The sequence below is a fragment of the Colobus angolensis genome, unplaced genomic scaffold, assembly GCF_000951035.1.
Source record: "Colobus angolensis palliatus isolate OR3802 unplaced genomic scaffold, Cang.pa_1.0 Scaffold165, whole genome shotgun sequence".
Classification (NCBI taxonomy): Eukaryota; Metazoa; Chordata; class Mammalia; order Primates; family Cercopithecidae; genus Colobus; species Colobus angolensis.
Window position 1 is genome coordinate 1,643,556 of NW_012114766.1, and position 15,093 is coordinate 1,658,648.

Below are 15,093 nucleotides of genomic sequence, written 5' to 3' on the forward strand. Positions count from 1 at the left end.
CCGCAGGGAAAAGCCTCTACCGGAATCTTGAGGAACCCGAGCAGCTCCCACGTTTCCATCCGCCTTTTGACACCCAAATTCTTGAGTTTATTACATAACTGGAATTCTGAGTTTAAGTCAAAAGACTTGCATTTAGAAAGACTCAGCGTGCTCTTCCAGATCGTCACCAGCAGTTACGTAGGTCAGTGTGCACACAGCTGTGCCCATCCTCCTCCCTCCTTGCCTCGAGAGACCCTCCTTAGAATTTCCCACACAGAGTTCATTGCAAGCGGAAAATGGTCTTTGCCTTGATCTGAAAAAACAAATTGCAGGTCCTAGATGTGCCCAGCAGTTTCCCTCAGGGACACTTTTTGCCCACATTTGATGAAACGCTGGCCCATCCTAGAGTGTTCTCAGAGGGGAGCAGGTGGGTCCACGTGCTTCGGAAGAAGCACAGTTGGAGACAAGGTGGTGTCTGCATCTGGTCATTACGCGGTTGTGCCTCAGGGGCCCTGCCTCAGGTGTGGGTGCTCAGGGCACCTGGGATTGGGCAAGGAGATGGGCTGCAGAGAGTCAGCAGTTACAAGCACATACCCTCCCTCCTGCCTTCTGCTGTGGTCCATGTGCTGTGTGTAGGTGGATGGGGACACAGTGGGGAGGGGCCTGGACACCCTTTGTCCCCTTCCTCCCAGTGACTCTCCTGGTCTCTACTTTCTGGTCCTGCCTGCATTTTTCCTGGGTAGTGCTCCCAGACCTTCTTTCTAAGACAGGTGCTGTGAAACCACAGCTGTCCCCTGGCTCAGGCAGTGAAGCTGGCTCACCCTGGCTTTGCTGGGACTGTCAGTTTCTCCCATGGATCTGGAAACATCCATCAGCCGGCGTGTGACATTTGTCTTACTTTATCCCAGCTACCTATTTCTCTCCGTTGTTGTGCAAAGACAAGCAACAATTTCTGGTAACAACAGCAGTGAGAAATTTCACTTTTCTCCTTCCCTGGGCCTCCTCGGGAGGCTGCCGGCCCAGCAGATGTTCCTGGCTGTGCTCAGTGGCCCCACGGCATGCTGGACTCCACCGTGTGCTGGCTGCTGTCTCCATTGCACGCCGAGTCCCCGGTGCCACCGCCAGTGTGTGGTTTTCATACAGAACTAGTGTTAAGATTGTTCTTTTTTGCCTTGATAGAATTCGTTGTGACTCATAGGAAACAAATGTATAGAATTGTTTATATTCACTACAAACTGGAAACATTTGATCATTTATGCAGCGTCCTTTCCAGATTTTAAAAAAAGGTTTAAAAAGATAAGCACACTGTTGGATTCCATGACTGCTAATATTCCTATAAACATGTAAAAGTTGGTAGGCAAGATGCAGAACCACATTTTTTTTTCACTCTAAGTTCTGGGGTACGTGTGCAGAATGTGCAGGTTTGTTCCATAGGTATACATGTGCCATGGTGGGTTGCTGCATCTGTCAACCTGTCATCTAGGTTTTAAGCCCCGCGTGCATTAGGTATTTGTCTCAATGCTCTCCCTCCCCTCACCCTGCACCCCCGACAGGCCCCAGTGTGTGAAGCTCCCCTCCCCGTGTCCCTGAGATCTCATTGCAGAACCACATTTAATTCTGAGAAAGTGTTTCAAGTTCACGTTTGCCCCTTCAGCAAATATCAGCGTGTCAAATGTGAACGCAAGCTGGGAAACAAAAGGCCCTGCATAAAACCAAGGTGACGAAAGTGTCCTTTTTTTTTGTTTGTTTGTTTGTTTTTTTTTTTGAGGAGTCTTGCTCTGTCGCCCAGGCTGGAGTACAGTGGCCGGATCTCAGCTCACTGCAAGCTCCGCCTCCCAGGTTCACGCCATTGTCCTGCCTCAGCCTCTGGAGTAGCTGGGACTACAGGCGCCCGCCACCACCACGCCCGGCTAATTTTTTGTATTTTTTTGGTAGAGACGGGGTTTCACCGTGTTAGCCAGGATGGTCTCGATCTCCTGACCTTGTGGTCCACCCGTCTCGGCCTCCCAAAGTGCTGGGATTACAGGCTTGAGCCACCGCGCCCGGCCGAAAGTTTCCTTTTGTTATTGCCTATTAAAGTTTATCCTGTGATTGACAGCAGTGCGTCATTTTTTGCTGACAGTTGTTGCTGATTTGTGCCACATACCCTCCCTTTGACCTCCTTGTGCTTATCTGAAACCTTAACTGGGAGAAGAGGTAGCTCAACTCCCTTTTTTAAAAGATGACTTTTTAAGAGACATTTTAGGGTCACAGCAAAATTGAGTGGAAAGTACAGAAATTTCCCAACTGCCCCTCCCCTAACATGCACAGCCCCCCCCCGGCAACATCTCTGCCAGAGTGCATTTGTGACAACCAGGAGCCTGCGTGGCCACGCAGCCACTGCCCAGCGGCTGCAGTCTCAGGAGGATGTACCCCTGTGCTGTGCATTTGGTGGGTTTGGATGAACGTTCAGTGACATGGACCCACCATGATTGTGTCATGCATCTTTGCTGCCCTAAAATCAGGTTCCTTTGTCAGTGTGAGAGAGACTTGATCCTGCTGTGTGAGTTGGCGCCATGGGTGCAGTATTCGGCACCACAGAACTCCTGCACATTGGAAATGGGGAGACTGATCTTTTGAAGAAAGTAGCTGGACCCATCGGTGCGCGGGTTCATCTGTCTGACTCAACTTGAGAAAGACAATCTCTCATCATTGTGAGCATCATTCCAAGTGCACGGCAGTTCTGAGATTGTGATATGTTCATATTTAGCGTGTCCTTTATTGCACAGAGCTCTTTTTTCGATTTTGTTTTTGCAAAGGAAGCTGTTCAGATGTTCAGCCAAGTCATGACTCACTCAGCTCATCATTCCTTCCCAAGAACTGACTTTATTTTTCCCCAGGATGACGGATGCCACTGCCTCCTTTCCATCGTCGGCTGGCTGGTGACATGACTGTCGTTGCACTGGGAGTGCGCACGTGGTAACCGCCCACCTCTCCCTTGTTGCTTGTAGGACATGCTGAAGAACACTTCCAAAGGCCACCCCGACAGGCTACCTCTTCAGATGGCCCTGACAGAGCTCGAAACACTGGCAGAGAAGTTAAATGAAAGAAAGAGAGATGCTGATCAACGCTGTGAAGTTAAGCAAATAGCCAAAGCCATAAACGAAAGATACCTGAACAAGGTTGAGAGAGGTTTTCTTCAACTCTATTCCAAAATGATTTTTGCTTTGTACTAATAAGCCGTCGTTATCCAGCAATACTAATCTTTTGGAACGTTGGGAGTAATTCCCTTAGCCCAGAGTTCTTAACTGGGGTGGATGGAAGCCTTTGGGAGAGTCACCCCAATGTGGAAATGGTATGTAAAACCTTAACAGCCTGTCTGCATTTTCTTAGGAAAGAGATTCATACATTCATCAGACCCTCAGATGGATCCAGGACCTCCCAAGAGGTTAAGAGCAACTCTTTTAGCTTAATTTTGCTTTCAAAATAACTATCTAATTTCAGATAGTAATAGTTAAAGCTGTAAAAAATATTTACAGGCTGGGCACAGTGGCTCACACCTGTAAGCCCAACACTTTGGGAGGCTGAGGTGGGAAGATCACTGGAGCCCAGGAATTTGAGACCAGCCTGGGCATGATAGTGAAACCCCATATCTTAAAAAAAAAAAAAAAAAAATTAACTGGGCACTGTGGCATGCCTATAGTCCGAGCTACTTGGGAGGCTGAGGCCGGAGGATTGCTTGAGCCTGGAAGGTCCAGGCTGCGGTCAGCTGTTATTGAGCTGCTGCACTCCAGCCTGGGTGACGGAGGCAGACCCTGTTTCAAAAAAAAAAAATCACAAACATTTTTTGTCTTCACCTATGCATGGGCTAAGCTGTATTGACCCCCAAAAGAGATGCAGGACCCAGAGGGCGGCATTTCATTTGTGAGGCTGCATTTCAGCTTGATGCTTACATAACTGATTGTCTGCAGCAGTACTCTGGTTTTCTGTGAGCTTTCCCGTATTCGTTGAAGGCCCTGGCTCACAGGGAGAAGGTAATTTGTATGAAGTGTGTTAAGTTATTGCATCTAATATTCATTGTTGCTAAAATCACTGTTTGTTTTGTCATTAGGAGTAGTTTCTTATGTTACTATGACATTCAGTAATTTAACTGTGTGAACTTTGTGGTAATACACTTTAAGCCACACGTTTTCCCCAATTCTCCCAATGGTTTATGTAGGAACATTTATAAGCAGCAAATTGTATTCAGTTATATTCTTGACATGGTTGATGTTATTTAAAATCAGTGGCACTTGAACCTCTGAATACACGTGGGGCACAGAGCAAGCCCAGAGGCCCAGGAAGAGTGATGATGCTTCACCCTGAATGTCACGCACATACCTCATCATTCCCTCGTTCCCATCATTCCCATCGTGCACTCGGCAAGGACAGTCAGGGAGGCGGGTGTCTTGCTGGTTGCTCAGAGCTGGGCAGCAGCGTGGATTTAGAATCAAAAGACAGCACAGACCACCAGGGCTGAGGACTCTGTTTTCTTGTGGGCTGAATTGTTGTAAGTATTGGCCGAGTGCGGTGGCTCATGCCTGTAATCCCAGCCTTTTTGGAGGCCGGGGTGGGTGGATCACTTGAGGTCAGGAGTTCCAGACCAGCCTGACCAACATAACGAAACCCCATCTCTACTAAAAATACGAAAAGAAACCAATTACCTGGGTGTGGAGGCGCACATCTGTGGTCCCAGCTACTTGAGTGGCTGAGGCATGAGAATCAATTGAACCCAGGGGGTGGAGGTTGCAGTGAGCTGAGATTGTGCCACTACACTGCAGCCTGGGTAACAGAGCAAGGCTCGGTCTCAGAACAAACAAACAAAAAAAGTAGTCTGACTTCCACATCGCATGCCATTGTCTTGGTTCATACAAAGCGTCTTTCTGAAGAACTGATGGTTTTGGTTTGGCTCAGTGAAGTAAAATATGGCCTACATGGAGAAGTTAAGATAGTCATTGAACTATGCTTAATTAGGTTGACTTAGGGAAAAGTAAAATTACGAAACAATTCCTTCCATTCCTCACCGTTCCTGGTTAATGTTGTGTTTAAATCGCGGGAGGGCCGACTGTGCGGTGAAAGTCTGTGAGGAAGCAGGTGGATGTTCGGCGCAGTCACGGTGAACATAGGAACGATTTCCGTAAAGCGCTCAGTTTGGAAGAGTCACCCTCAGACTCCATACCAGACTTTTCCTTGTCTTTTTCTTTTCTGGGTAAACTCAACTGTGGTCCCTGCGCTGTGTTTTGAATGTCCAGCTTCTCAGCAGTGGAAGCCGATACCTCATTCGATCTGATGATATGATAGAAACAGTTTACAACGACAGAGGAGAGATTGTTAAAACCAAAGAACGCCGAGTCTTCATGTTAAATGATGTGTTAATGTGTGCCACCGTCAGCTCACGGTAAGCGCATTTAATTCTCTATAGTAGTCCTATCATTACATGTTACCTTTGCCTAAGGGCACATAAGTGACTTTGTTAATTCTGTCACTCAGACCGAACTGGTTTTTTGTGCCAAAGCTTAGTCCTGTGACTAAGGGAACCCTTATAATAAGCAAGCTTATTTTTAAATAGATTCAGTGTAAGTCACCAAGTCACTGTTAGTAGAAGTTAAGTACGTAGAGGTTTATATACTCTTTAAACAGGGATGATGGTGGAACTAGAAACTAAATTGAATTTCTTCATAACCTTCTTAAATAATTCAAGAGTTATTTTTCTTATGGTTTAAATTCTCTCTTTACCTGCTTCTCTATAAATATATTTTTGATAAATGTTTAAATATAATAAAGTGGGGTATATTCATATTTATTGTAAACCAAGAAAACGAGTTATTTTCACTTAAAATAGTTTTACATCAGAATCGTTCTCCAACACATGGAATATTGTAGTTAGATAAGGATATGTGAGAAGTTAAAAGGTCTTCAAATATAGGTAGATGATAAGGGAATTCATATAAAATTAACTATAATGCTCCTGGTGCTATAGAAAATAATGCCAGCGAACATGGTGGCAATTTGTCATGTCTTGCAAGAGTCAAGCGTTCTGTCGTCCGGAGTTTTGACAGCCAATTGCTAAACATTTGGTAGCTTGAAGTCATCCACACGGGAGCATTTACACCACGGAATTTGCCCAACACAACGTGTTAGGAGCCTGTCCTCTCAGTGAGAGCCAGCTTTAAACATTTGCCAGTACACCCACTAAATATGCCCTATTTTTCATGCCTGTCACCCCCATTTCCCAGCAGCTGGATATATCTGCCTGCCCTCCTCACCTTGCCTTAGAGACCCAGGCAGCGAGGGTGTGCAGGTCAACCCTCAGGAGTTGGACTCCTTAGTGTAAACTCCAGCTCCACCGTCTCTGAACTCTGAAAATTACCCGCTCTGACTAGGCCTCGGACTCCTCATTCGTGCAATAGGGTTGATCATAAAATAATGAGTCTGGTGGTACCCTCTCGCAGGCCTCTTCAGGGGTCAAGGCGAGGACATTCATTAAGCTGCCGCAGGTCACCTGGCACACGGCACTGCCCATGAGCAACAGATTTTCATTGTTGCCTCTCATCATCCTCACTTACTTTGTGGCAGCTACAAAATAAGTCCAAAAATATATGTATACAAGTCTTTAATGATACTCCTCCTTGTAAGAGAAAGAACCCTGTTCATTTGACTTATATCCCATGGCTCGGCCTTCACTGTGGATACCCGGCGACAGCCACAGGCCACCTACCTTCCATGTGCAGAAGCAAAGCCCGCGGCACCCTACGTTGGACAGGAGCTGACAGAGTGAGGCCGTGGGAGGTCGCAGCTGGAGAACTCCAGGTGTGGGCTGTTTGAGAGGATGCTTAGAATTGAGAGGATGCTTAGAATTGCGAGGATGCAGAGTAAGGTGTCTCCACCCGTTTCCCTGGTGTTATCTTATGAGGTGCTTCCCACAGTGTGGAGACTAATGGTGTTTATCACTTAGCAGGATGGCTTCCAAGTTTAACTGTCCCAGGACCCCCCTCTCCGCGTAACACCTGGAAAGTTAGCGTTCAGTGAAGCGGCCCCAGTGTGGCTGAATCCACCCAGCTCCTCACCTGCAAGTTGGCCAACATGATGTGTCAAGTTGGGGACATGAATGCTTGTCCCACCTGCCCTGGGAGACAAGATCATAGAAGTGAAATGACCTTGTAAACAGCAAAGTCCTGCACAAATATAATGGTCCTTGTTGAGTCTTTTCCGCATTCATAATCAATGTTTGTCTGACGCTGACCCCTGCTCCAGAACCGCCCCCACCCTGGGCTGCTGTTGGGGAGCACCAGGACACACTTGGCTCTTGGGCAGTTTTAAGTAGGTTTAAAATTCTCACACTGACAGAAGTGGTGTACTTTAAAGATGAATTAAAATGGATACTTTAGAAGTAACTCAGCCGTGCTTACTGCTAGATTCCTTAAAATAATGCCCCTGCCTTTCCCACGATGACAGGGCTTGAATTTCTTTTTTTGCAAAGTGCGGTGGTGAGTCACAATCATTTCCCATGGACGTGTCGTCAGTGTGAGATTTTCAGTGACACTGCCCGAAGGTGATGAGATGAGAACCCATTTTCGTTCATATAGCCCCCAAGGACCCTTTGGTCGGCCCTGTGGAAATTAAGATTCTAAACCTCCTCCGTAGGGATGGAGATTTTTACATTCAAAGAGGAGGAGTCGAAATTTTGGTAAGAACTTATGGGCATTTCTCTTTTACTAAATTGGAGGCACAGTCTAATTCACGGAATACAACCCGTTTTTCCTCTTACTGTGTCTGAATTATTCTTCCTCTTTTCCCTTTCTGTATGGACTGGATGTCGTCATGGAGGGCAGAGTGCTCTGGTATAAGAGGGAACTGGAGAGCGTGGGTGCAGACAGGCTCCCAGCAAGTCAGGTGCTTAGTCCAATGCATAGCACCCAGCATTTTGGTTATTCTTACCACACTTTGATTTTTAACAGCAATATCTTGAAAAGCAAAACGTGATGATCACTAAGTGAGAATAATGGTTGATTCTGGAGGGTGGGATTTCCTGAGCGCCTGGGACTGCAGGAATGCTGGCAATGTCACAGCTTTGGCCTTGGTGGCAGCTACACAGATATTGATGCAGGCTGTTTCCACTAGACCATACATACGTGTTTTGTGTTTCTTCACGTATATATTCTATTTATGATAAAAGAAGAAAATAAGCTGTATAAGTCATAGGTTTTTTTTTTTTTCTGTTCAATTTCTGTACACTTGATACATATTTTAGTCATGGAGTATAATGGTATGATTTGATTCTATTAAAATGGTTATGGTGTAACCATAAAAGAGTAAAGCAGGAATCTGAGAGTTAACTCTTAGGAAACCACCAGAGAATATCTCTATCCACATAGGAGACTTCCTGGGAATCGAGCACCTTTGCTCCGAGTCATCAGCGAGCACCGAGCTGCTTCCTTTTAAGCCTTTACGGAAAACCTCGGTGCTTCTGGGAGATCCGTCCCTGTGCGGCTTTTCCCTGCACGGTCTCTCATCCACCTCGAGGCCTCTTTATGGCAGCGAGTGGGGATTCTGTAAGAAAGTCAGAGGCACAGTTACTCCTGTGAGAAAGTCCGAAGAGTTACAATTCAGCAATGGAAAGTTTCTCACTTGAGTATCTGAGGGACAAACCTTACCATAACGTGTCTACGTAATTATTCGTAAAACAGGCATCTTCTGGTCGTTTCAGCGCCTCTCATGACAGCCGTGTGATGAGCAGCCAGAGGTACTTGCTAAAGTGGAGCGTTCCGCTGGGACACGTAGACGCCATCGAGTATGGCAGCAGCCCAGGCGCGGGCGAGCACAGCAGGCACCTTGCCGTTCACCCGCCTGAGAGCCTGGCCGTGGTTGCGAACGCGAAGCCAAGTAAGTGACGCTTTCTCTCACGTTCGTGCTAGCCGTGGGGCCAGCGTAAGCTCTGACGTCAGCCGTGGGGTCAGCGTAAGCTCTGACGTCAGCCGTGGGGCCAGCGTAAGCTCTGACATAGCAGGCTCAGGGTTTAACGGTAAATCTGACGCGCGCTCTCACGTTCATGTTTGCTGGGGGGCCAGCGTAAGCTCTGACGTCAGCCGCGGGGCCAGCGTACGCTCTGACGTCAGCCACGGGGCCAGCGTACTCTATGACGTCAGCCGTGCGGCCAGTGTACGCTCTGACATAGCAGGCTCAGGGTCTAACACGGGAAGTCTGCAGAGGTGATCCAGTCTGTATAATCTGTATGCTGCCTTACTAACATGGTCAAGTCGGCCACTCATCTCTGACTTGTCCCACGTGCCGCTGGGGCTGCTTCGGGTTCGGGCCAGTCAGAAGAGGATTCTGTCTTCCCGGTCCAGTGAGCTCAGTGTTGCGTTTCCAGTTAACCAGATGAGGGCTTCAGTGTTTGTCTCTCGAGTGTGTGGAGCTGGCGCAGAAGTCGTCCAGCTTGAGGCGGTGGTGGTTCCAGTTTGGCTGTGTTCACCTGCTCGCACTGCCGGGCAGCGTTGTGATGTCTTTACTCAGTTTCCCCATGGAGGTAGTGCTTGTCCACGAACTTCCCAAGGTGAAATGAGAGGTGTCAGAATGCTTTGGAAATATGTCTTAGCATTGCACACGATTTATGATTATTATTACCCAACATTGTTCAGACTGCAGATTTTAATCTTGGTGTAAAAATCATTACCTTCTCTTCATTTTTTAAAAAATCCAAAGAACAACTGGCTAAGTTTTATTCACTTTTTGGCCTCTACCCCTGAATTGTAGAACAATTAAAAAAACATAATGCATGGGAACTTTCAGTTCACCTTTCATAGGTTAAATATGCATTAATTTTTCAGATTATTCTGTTTCTGACAAGTTTAGAAGCAAGAAAACCACTTGAGAACTTTTACTCTTTTCTGGTTGAATTCGCATGTTCACCTGGATTTGCAGAACATGATGTAAGGAGTATTAGGTCTCATTTGCTTTGGGATCGCTTTTAGTTTTCTCATTCCCCTGATGTTAATAGTCATTCCGTTTGGTAATCTGTCTAGTAGGCTAATTCGTCAAGCATATTATTACAATTTGTAATCTCTTAAATTTCTGACTCTTAAATCCTCCTTCTATTTAAAGTAGTGTGCGTCTGTATCAAACCCTCTCCACAAATAACCGAGGTACCAAAACCCAGATTTCCCAAACGAGCTGTTCGGGGGGTGGTGTGGAGAGCGAGAGGGAGGACCGGAGAGAGAGGGGATGTGGGGAGAGAGAAACGATTTCCAAATTGACATGATCCATTAACATTTTATTCAAGAGCAAATTGGATGCCTTGTTAAAGGTTTTCAAAAATCCTTTTAAATTATTTGGAAACATTGATTAGCAATCAAGTTTATGTTGTGGTTTTGTGAACAAAAACACCTTTGTGTAGTTTATAATGCTAGCGATCTTAGAATTTATTCATAATTAAGATGGCCTCATTATATTCAAATAGCTAAAGGTTACTTTGATCCATAAAATAGTATGTATTCCATGCAATGTTATATTTTCTTATTCATCTTTTTATTTATGATTTATGCTGAGTTAACTTAGAATAAGATTAGAATCAGTTACAATGTGAAAAAAGCATAAAGCAGGGTGATTCAACCCATTTTTAATATACTATATGGAGGAAAGAACCTGGAGTGAGTTTGTCACTGCATTTGCACTCTAGATTTAACTATGAGCTCCCCATCAGCCACAGCAAGAGGAGAAACACTGAGTACGGACAAGTTCTCATTGTCTATTGAAAAGAAATATGTCACATTGGAGAGTAAATCTTTTTCTTTATTCTGAATCCAAGGAGATCTTTCGTATTGTATCTCCAGTTAAGGGGACTTTGGAACACACTTGAAAACATATATGATTGTGTTTTGCAGACTTGCATTGATTCTTTTTCTTTAATCACGTCTCTATGGAAAAAGCACCTAGTCAACCTCAGTGAAACCAGTTTTTCATCGGACATCTTTTTGCCCACTGCCTTAAACAGAGAGTTTAAGTGATAAACTTGTTTTGCTATCAATAGTGTTTTGTTCTTCTAGATTAAAAAAAACTTTTAAAACAAATTATTTAAAATTTGCTAATTCTGTGTGTGTCTGAAGATAGAACTCAAGTCAGAATTCTCTGGGGCTTTTTTCTGACGTCAGGTAAGAGCATGGTGCTGTCTTGTATTTACAGAGAAGGTGTAAGTGGGTGCTGTGCTTCATGCTGCGGACTGGCAGGGGTTCTATCCCAACACGTCTGGATTCATCCAGGGTGGACTGACAGTCTCTTGTTAGCGTCAGTCATGAGGGGTCTACGTGGCTTCAAATCCATCATGTTGATCTCACGAGTGCCAAGCTGCAGCCGGCGAATGACGTCCCTTCACTCTGCTCATCTCAGCTCACTCCTTACCGTTTATGCTGACAAAACCCAGGCACATCCATGAGCCACATCTCCATGGGGATGCCTCTGATGCCTCCCTCAGAGTTTTCATAGAATGACTTCAAATTCACTCTCAGTGTTTCTGTTTCTTCCAGTTCTCTTGCATTTGTCACTTCTAAATTATATCGAGAAGCTAAGTCAGAAATTCTCGTTCTCAGTTGATAGTCATAAGATTTCTGCTGCTTGAATGACTGTTGTAAAATTCAGTGTTGGAAACGTTGGTGTGTTACTTGATATTGACAGAGTGTAGGCAGCACTGCCCAACAACCTCTGCTTGCAGAGAGGGCGGTGTGGCAACCACCCGAGACCAGTGAGCAGCTGCAGCAGGGAGCTCCTCATCCCCGCAAAAGCACCGTGTGGATTGTGCATTTGCTGTGTGGTGTTAGACTCAGCAGAGAACTCGCCCGTCCCCGCAGAAGCGCTGTGTGGATTGTGCATTTGCTGTGAGTGTTAGACTCTGTAGGGAGCTCGCCATCCCTGCAAAAGTGCTGTGTGGATCGTGTCGGTTGAGCGTTTGGCATGCGGTGTTTGACTCAGCAGAGAGCTCTCCGTCCCTGCAAAAGCACCGTGTGTATTGTGCTTTGCTGTGCAGTGTTTGACTCAGCAGAGAGCTTGCCGTCCCCGCAAAAGCACTGTGTGGATTGTGTGTTCGCTGTGCAGTGTTAGACTCAGCAGGGAGCTCCCCGTCCCTGCAAAAGTGCTGTGTGGATTGTGCGTTTGCTCTGCGGTGTTCGACTCAGCAGAGAGCTTGCCGTCCCCGCAAAAGTGCTGTGTGGATTGTGTGTTTGCTCTGCGGAGTTAGACAGCAGGGAGCTCCCTGTCCCTGCAAAGGCGCCGTGTGGATCCTGGGTTTGCTCTGCGGTGTTTGACACCCGGAGTTATGATGTGACACTTTCCTCTCTTGCAGAGGCTGCAAGCTGGTGACCATGGGTCCCCTATGGATCCATGGATTAGTTTAAGCTCCCAAACTCTCTGATGCTATTTTGAAAAATGTGTAGTTTTCTGGGGTGATTTTAAAGATTTTGCGAGCTTCCCCGATCGGGGCTGGTGGCGGGGAGGAGGAATATTGATCGTGAGCGCCATCGGTTGCTCTGGCCTGGTGCTGCGTCTTTGCTGGTGCACTCCACCGGGCTGCTGTTCCTTCTCTCTTTGCGCTCCATCCTGTCTGGCAGGTGGATTTATGAGAAAGTAATGTTTGCTGTTGCCATTCTGTGTGTGTGTGTTGGGGGGGGGTTCTTCGTGCAAGATCTTTATAACTTCAATTCATTTTCAACAAATGGACTGTCAGGCACTCCCAGTTCTCGAGATCTTGTGCCAAGTAGGAGTTGTGGGGATGAGTGGGGAGGTGTCGCACAGCCCCACTGTTGGAGCCTTTAGAACCGGAGGAGAGGTGAGATCAGTTGCTCCAGCCAGGCTCTGGTCTCCAAGGGTGTTTCAGAAGAACGGCCACTGGAGAGCTGTTACCACCCATCCTTCCCAGGGAGAAGTTATCCGTGTAGGGGTGTGTGTGTGTGTGTGTGCACGCGCTCACTTTTATTCAACTGGTCTCAACTCAGTGTACAGGGGGCGCTCTTAAAATGTTTAGAGAAATGTGAGTACAAGTTGAATGTACTTTAAAGGGGAACACTCCTTCAGATGTGCAAATATTCGTTTACTTTTGTAAAAATCAGTCATAGTACTTTGTAGTTAGTTAATCCTTAAAAATGAGTGAAGATAAAAAACATCTCTGTTCTTCGCTGTAAGGTCAGCTTTTAACAGAACAGAATTGGCCTTTGATCCTTCTGGCTTTAGTTGTTATTGGACCAGCATCTACCTGGTCCAATACCAGCGTCCCGCCCCAGCACTGGCAGCTTGCCTAGAGGGGGCCCCGCAGCTTCCAGAAGGCCACCACCTCCCTGAGTGCTGTCGGGCGTTGCAGCAAGAGAGGAGGTCCACTCAGACCGCCCTGCTGTGACCCGTCCCGCTCTCTGTCCCAGAAGCGCGTCCTGAATGCCAGGAGTGCTTCTGTACAGTCGGGCTGGATATGGTGGTCGGTACAGGACGATTTGTAACAAGACACAGAGTCATTATGAACAGGTGGCTGGAGGAGCTGCCAGCAAGCTTGTACCATAAGGAGGCTGGGTGACAGCTCCTGAAATCTCAGGGTCCCTGCTGAGCACAGAGCACTTGCCTAAGAGGGGAACTTACAGGCAAATGCAGAAAGGGTCCTAGGTGAGGTCACAGCATTGAGGGAGCTCCCAGAAAACACAGGACCTCCCCCACAGAATTCACATGGTTTAAAAAACAAAGCAAAACACTACTAGCAAAGAATCAGAACCAAGGAGGGAGGAAGGAGGGCGTGACTTACCGTCTTTAAATAGAAGTGAGCCGGGCCAAGGGAAGCTTCAACAGGTGAATATACACCTGACTGATCCTCCTGAAGCAGAAGGCAGTGAGAGAAGTGGAGCTGTATTTTTAAAACGTGAAATGATTCCTCATGAGGCTCCCCTGAGCTGCGGCCTCCAGGGATGTGTGGCCAGGTGGCTGTTCTGTGGAGGCAGGGAGGGGTCTGAGCGGCACGTCCAGCCACAGCCCCGAGGGTTCTGGACACAGTGACCGGGTGTGGGACCCCAGGAGTGACGGGTTAACCCTGGTTTCCCTCCCTGGCCCCTGCCTGACGCACTGCATGGCCTCGCCTGCAGGCAGGGACAGTGCCTGGCCTCCAGCAGGTCCTTTCCAGAGTCAGGTACTTCTGGGCGGGAAGGGTCACAATTCTTCCTCCTTACGCCTGTAAGAGTGAACTTTGCCTTGAAGGTTGGAGGACAGGCACAGCTGAAGCCCACCATGGCAAAGCTGTCGCGTTTTGAAATACACAGCAGTCGAAATGAAAGGAAACAGAACAAAATGCCTCTGTGCTCCATTGCCGTGGCAAGAGCCGCTTCTGCATCGTCTGAACGTTGTACCTTAAAACAGCACGTGCGTGCGTGCGGGAGATGAGGCCAGGACTTAGCGCTGTTTTTCCTGTATGGCGTGTGGATTTGCAGGTCTTTCCCAGGACTCAAAAGTGTCATTATAATCCTTGAATGAGTACCGAGAGCAAACACACCACCTGGCCAAAGGTAACAGGGAGGTCGGCTTTCCACACTGAATACCGTGGACAGTCCGGAAACAGCCTTCAGTAGCTTTCCTGCAATGTGACACCGAGGTCGGCATGCCTGCGGAATGTGACACCAACAGACAGGCCCCTCGCTGGGGGAGCAGATGCAAGTGCTCACGATTGTGGAGCCGCTGACCTCCTGCCGCCGCTCTCTGTGTCCTGTGCCCCTGCGTGCTCGCGCGGCGTGTTCAACGCAGATGAACGGCCTCCCTTCCTACAGACAACATCCGTATGCTGAGAAAGGCCTTCCAACATGCACAGGGAGTGAAAGCACAAAGAGCGCTCAGGGAGGATGGGCGCCGAATCCGGATGGAAGGCAGAGTGAAAACAGGGTAGACGTGAAAAAACCTTTTCAGGGTTTTTTGATGAAAATGGCATCTGAAGTGCATGGAGCAAAATAGTAACATCACAAATTCTGGGCAGTGGGTAAAAATATGTCTGTGAGTTATTCTCTCTGCTTTTCTACTTTTTTTTTTTTTTTTTTGAACTCTGAACTTTTTATTGGCCTCCTGCTCCCCAAAGGGTACCCTGCTTCT

The 15,093-nt window shown here is 47.2% G+C and overlaps 1 protein-coding gene across 1 annotated transcript in view; it reads left to right on the top strand.

Moving 5' to 3' along the window:
- Positions 1-15,093, top strand: part of ARHGEF10 (Rho guanine nucleotide exchange factor (GEF) 10) — a 135,156-nt gene that overhangs the window by 71,717 nt on the left and 48,346 nt on the right. The window contains exons 16-18 of the mRNA XM_011937549.1: positions 2,970-3,140; positions 5,250-5,395; positions 8,705-8,880. Of these exons, the coding sequence (XP_011792939.1) occupies positions 2,970-3,140; positions 5,250-5,395; positions 8,705-8,880 (493 nt within the window). The remainder of the gene's footprint in view (positions 1-2,969; positions 3,141-5,249; positions 5,396-8,704; positions 8,881-15,093) is intronic.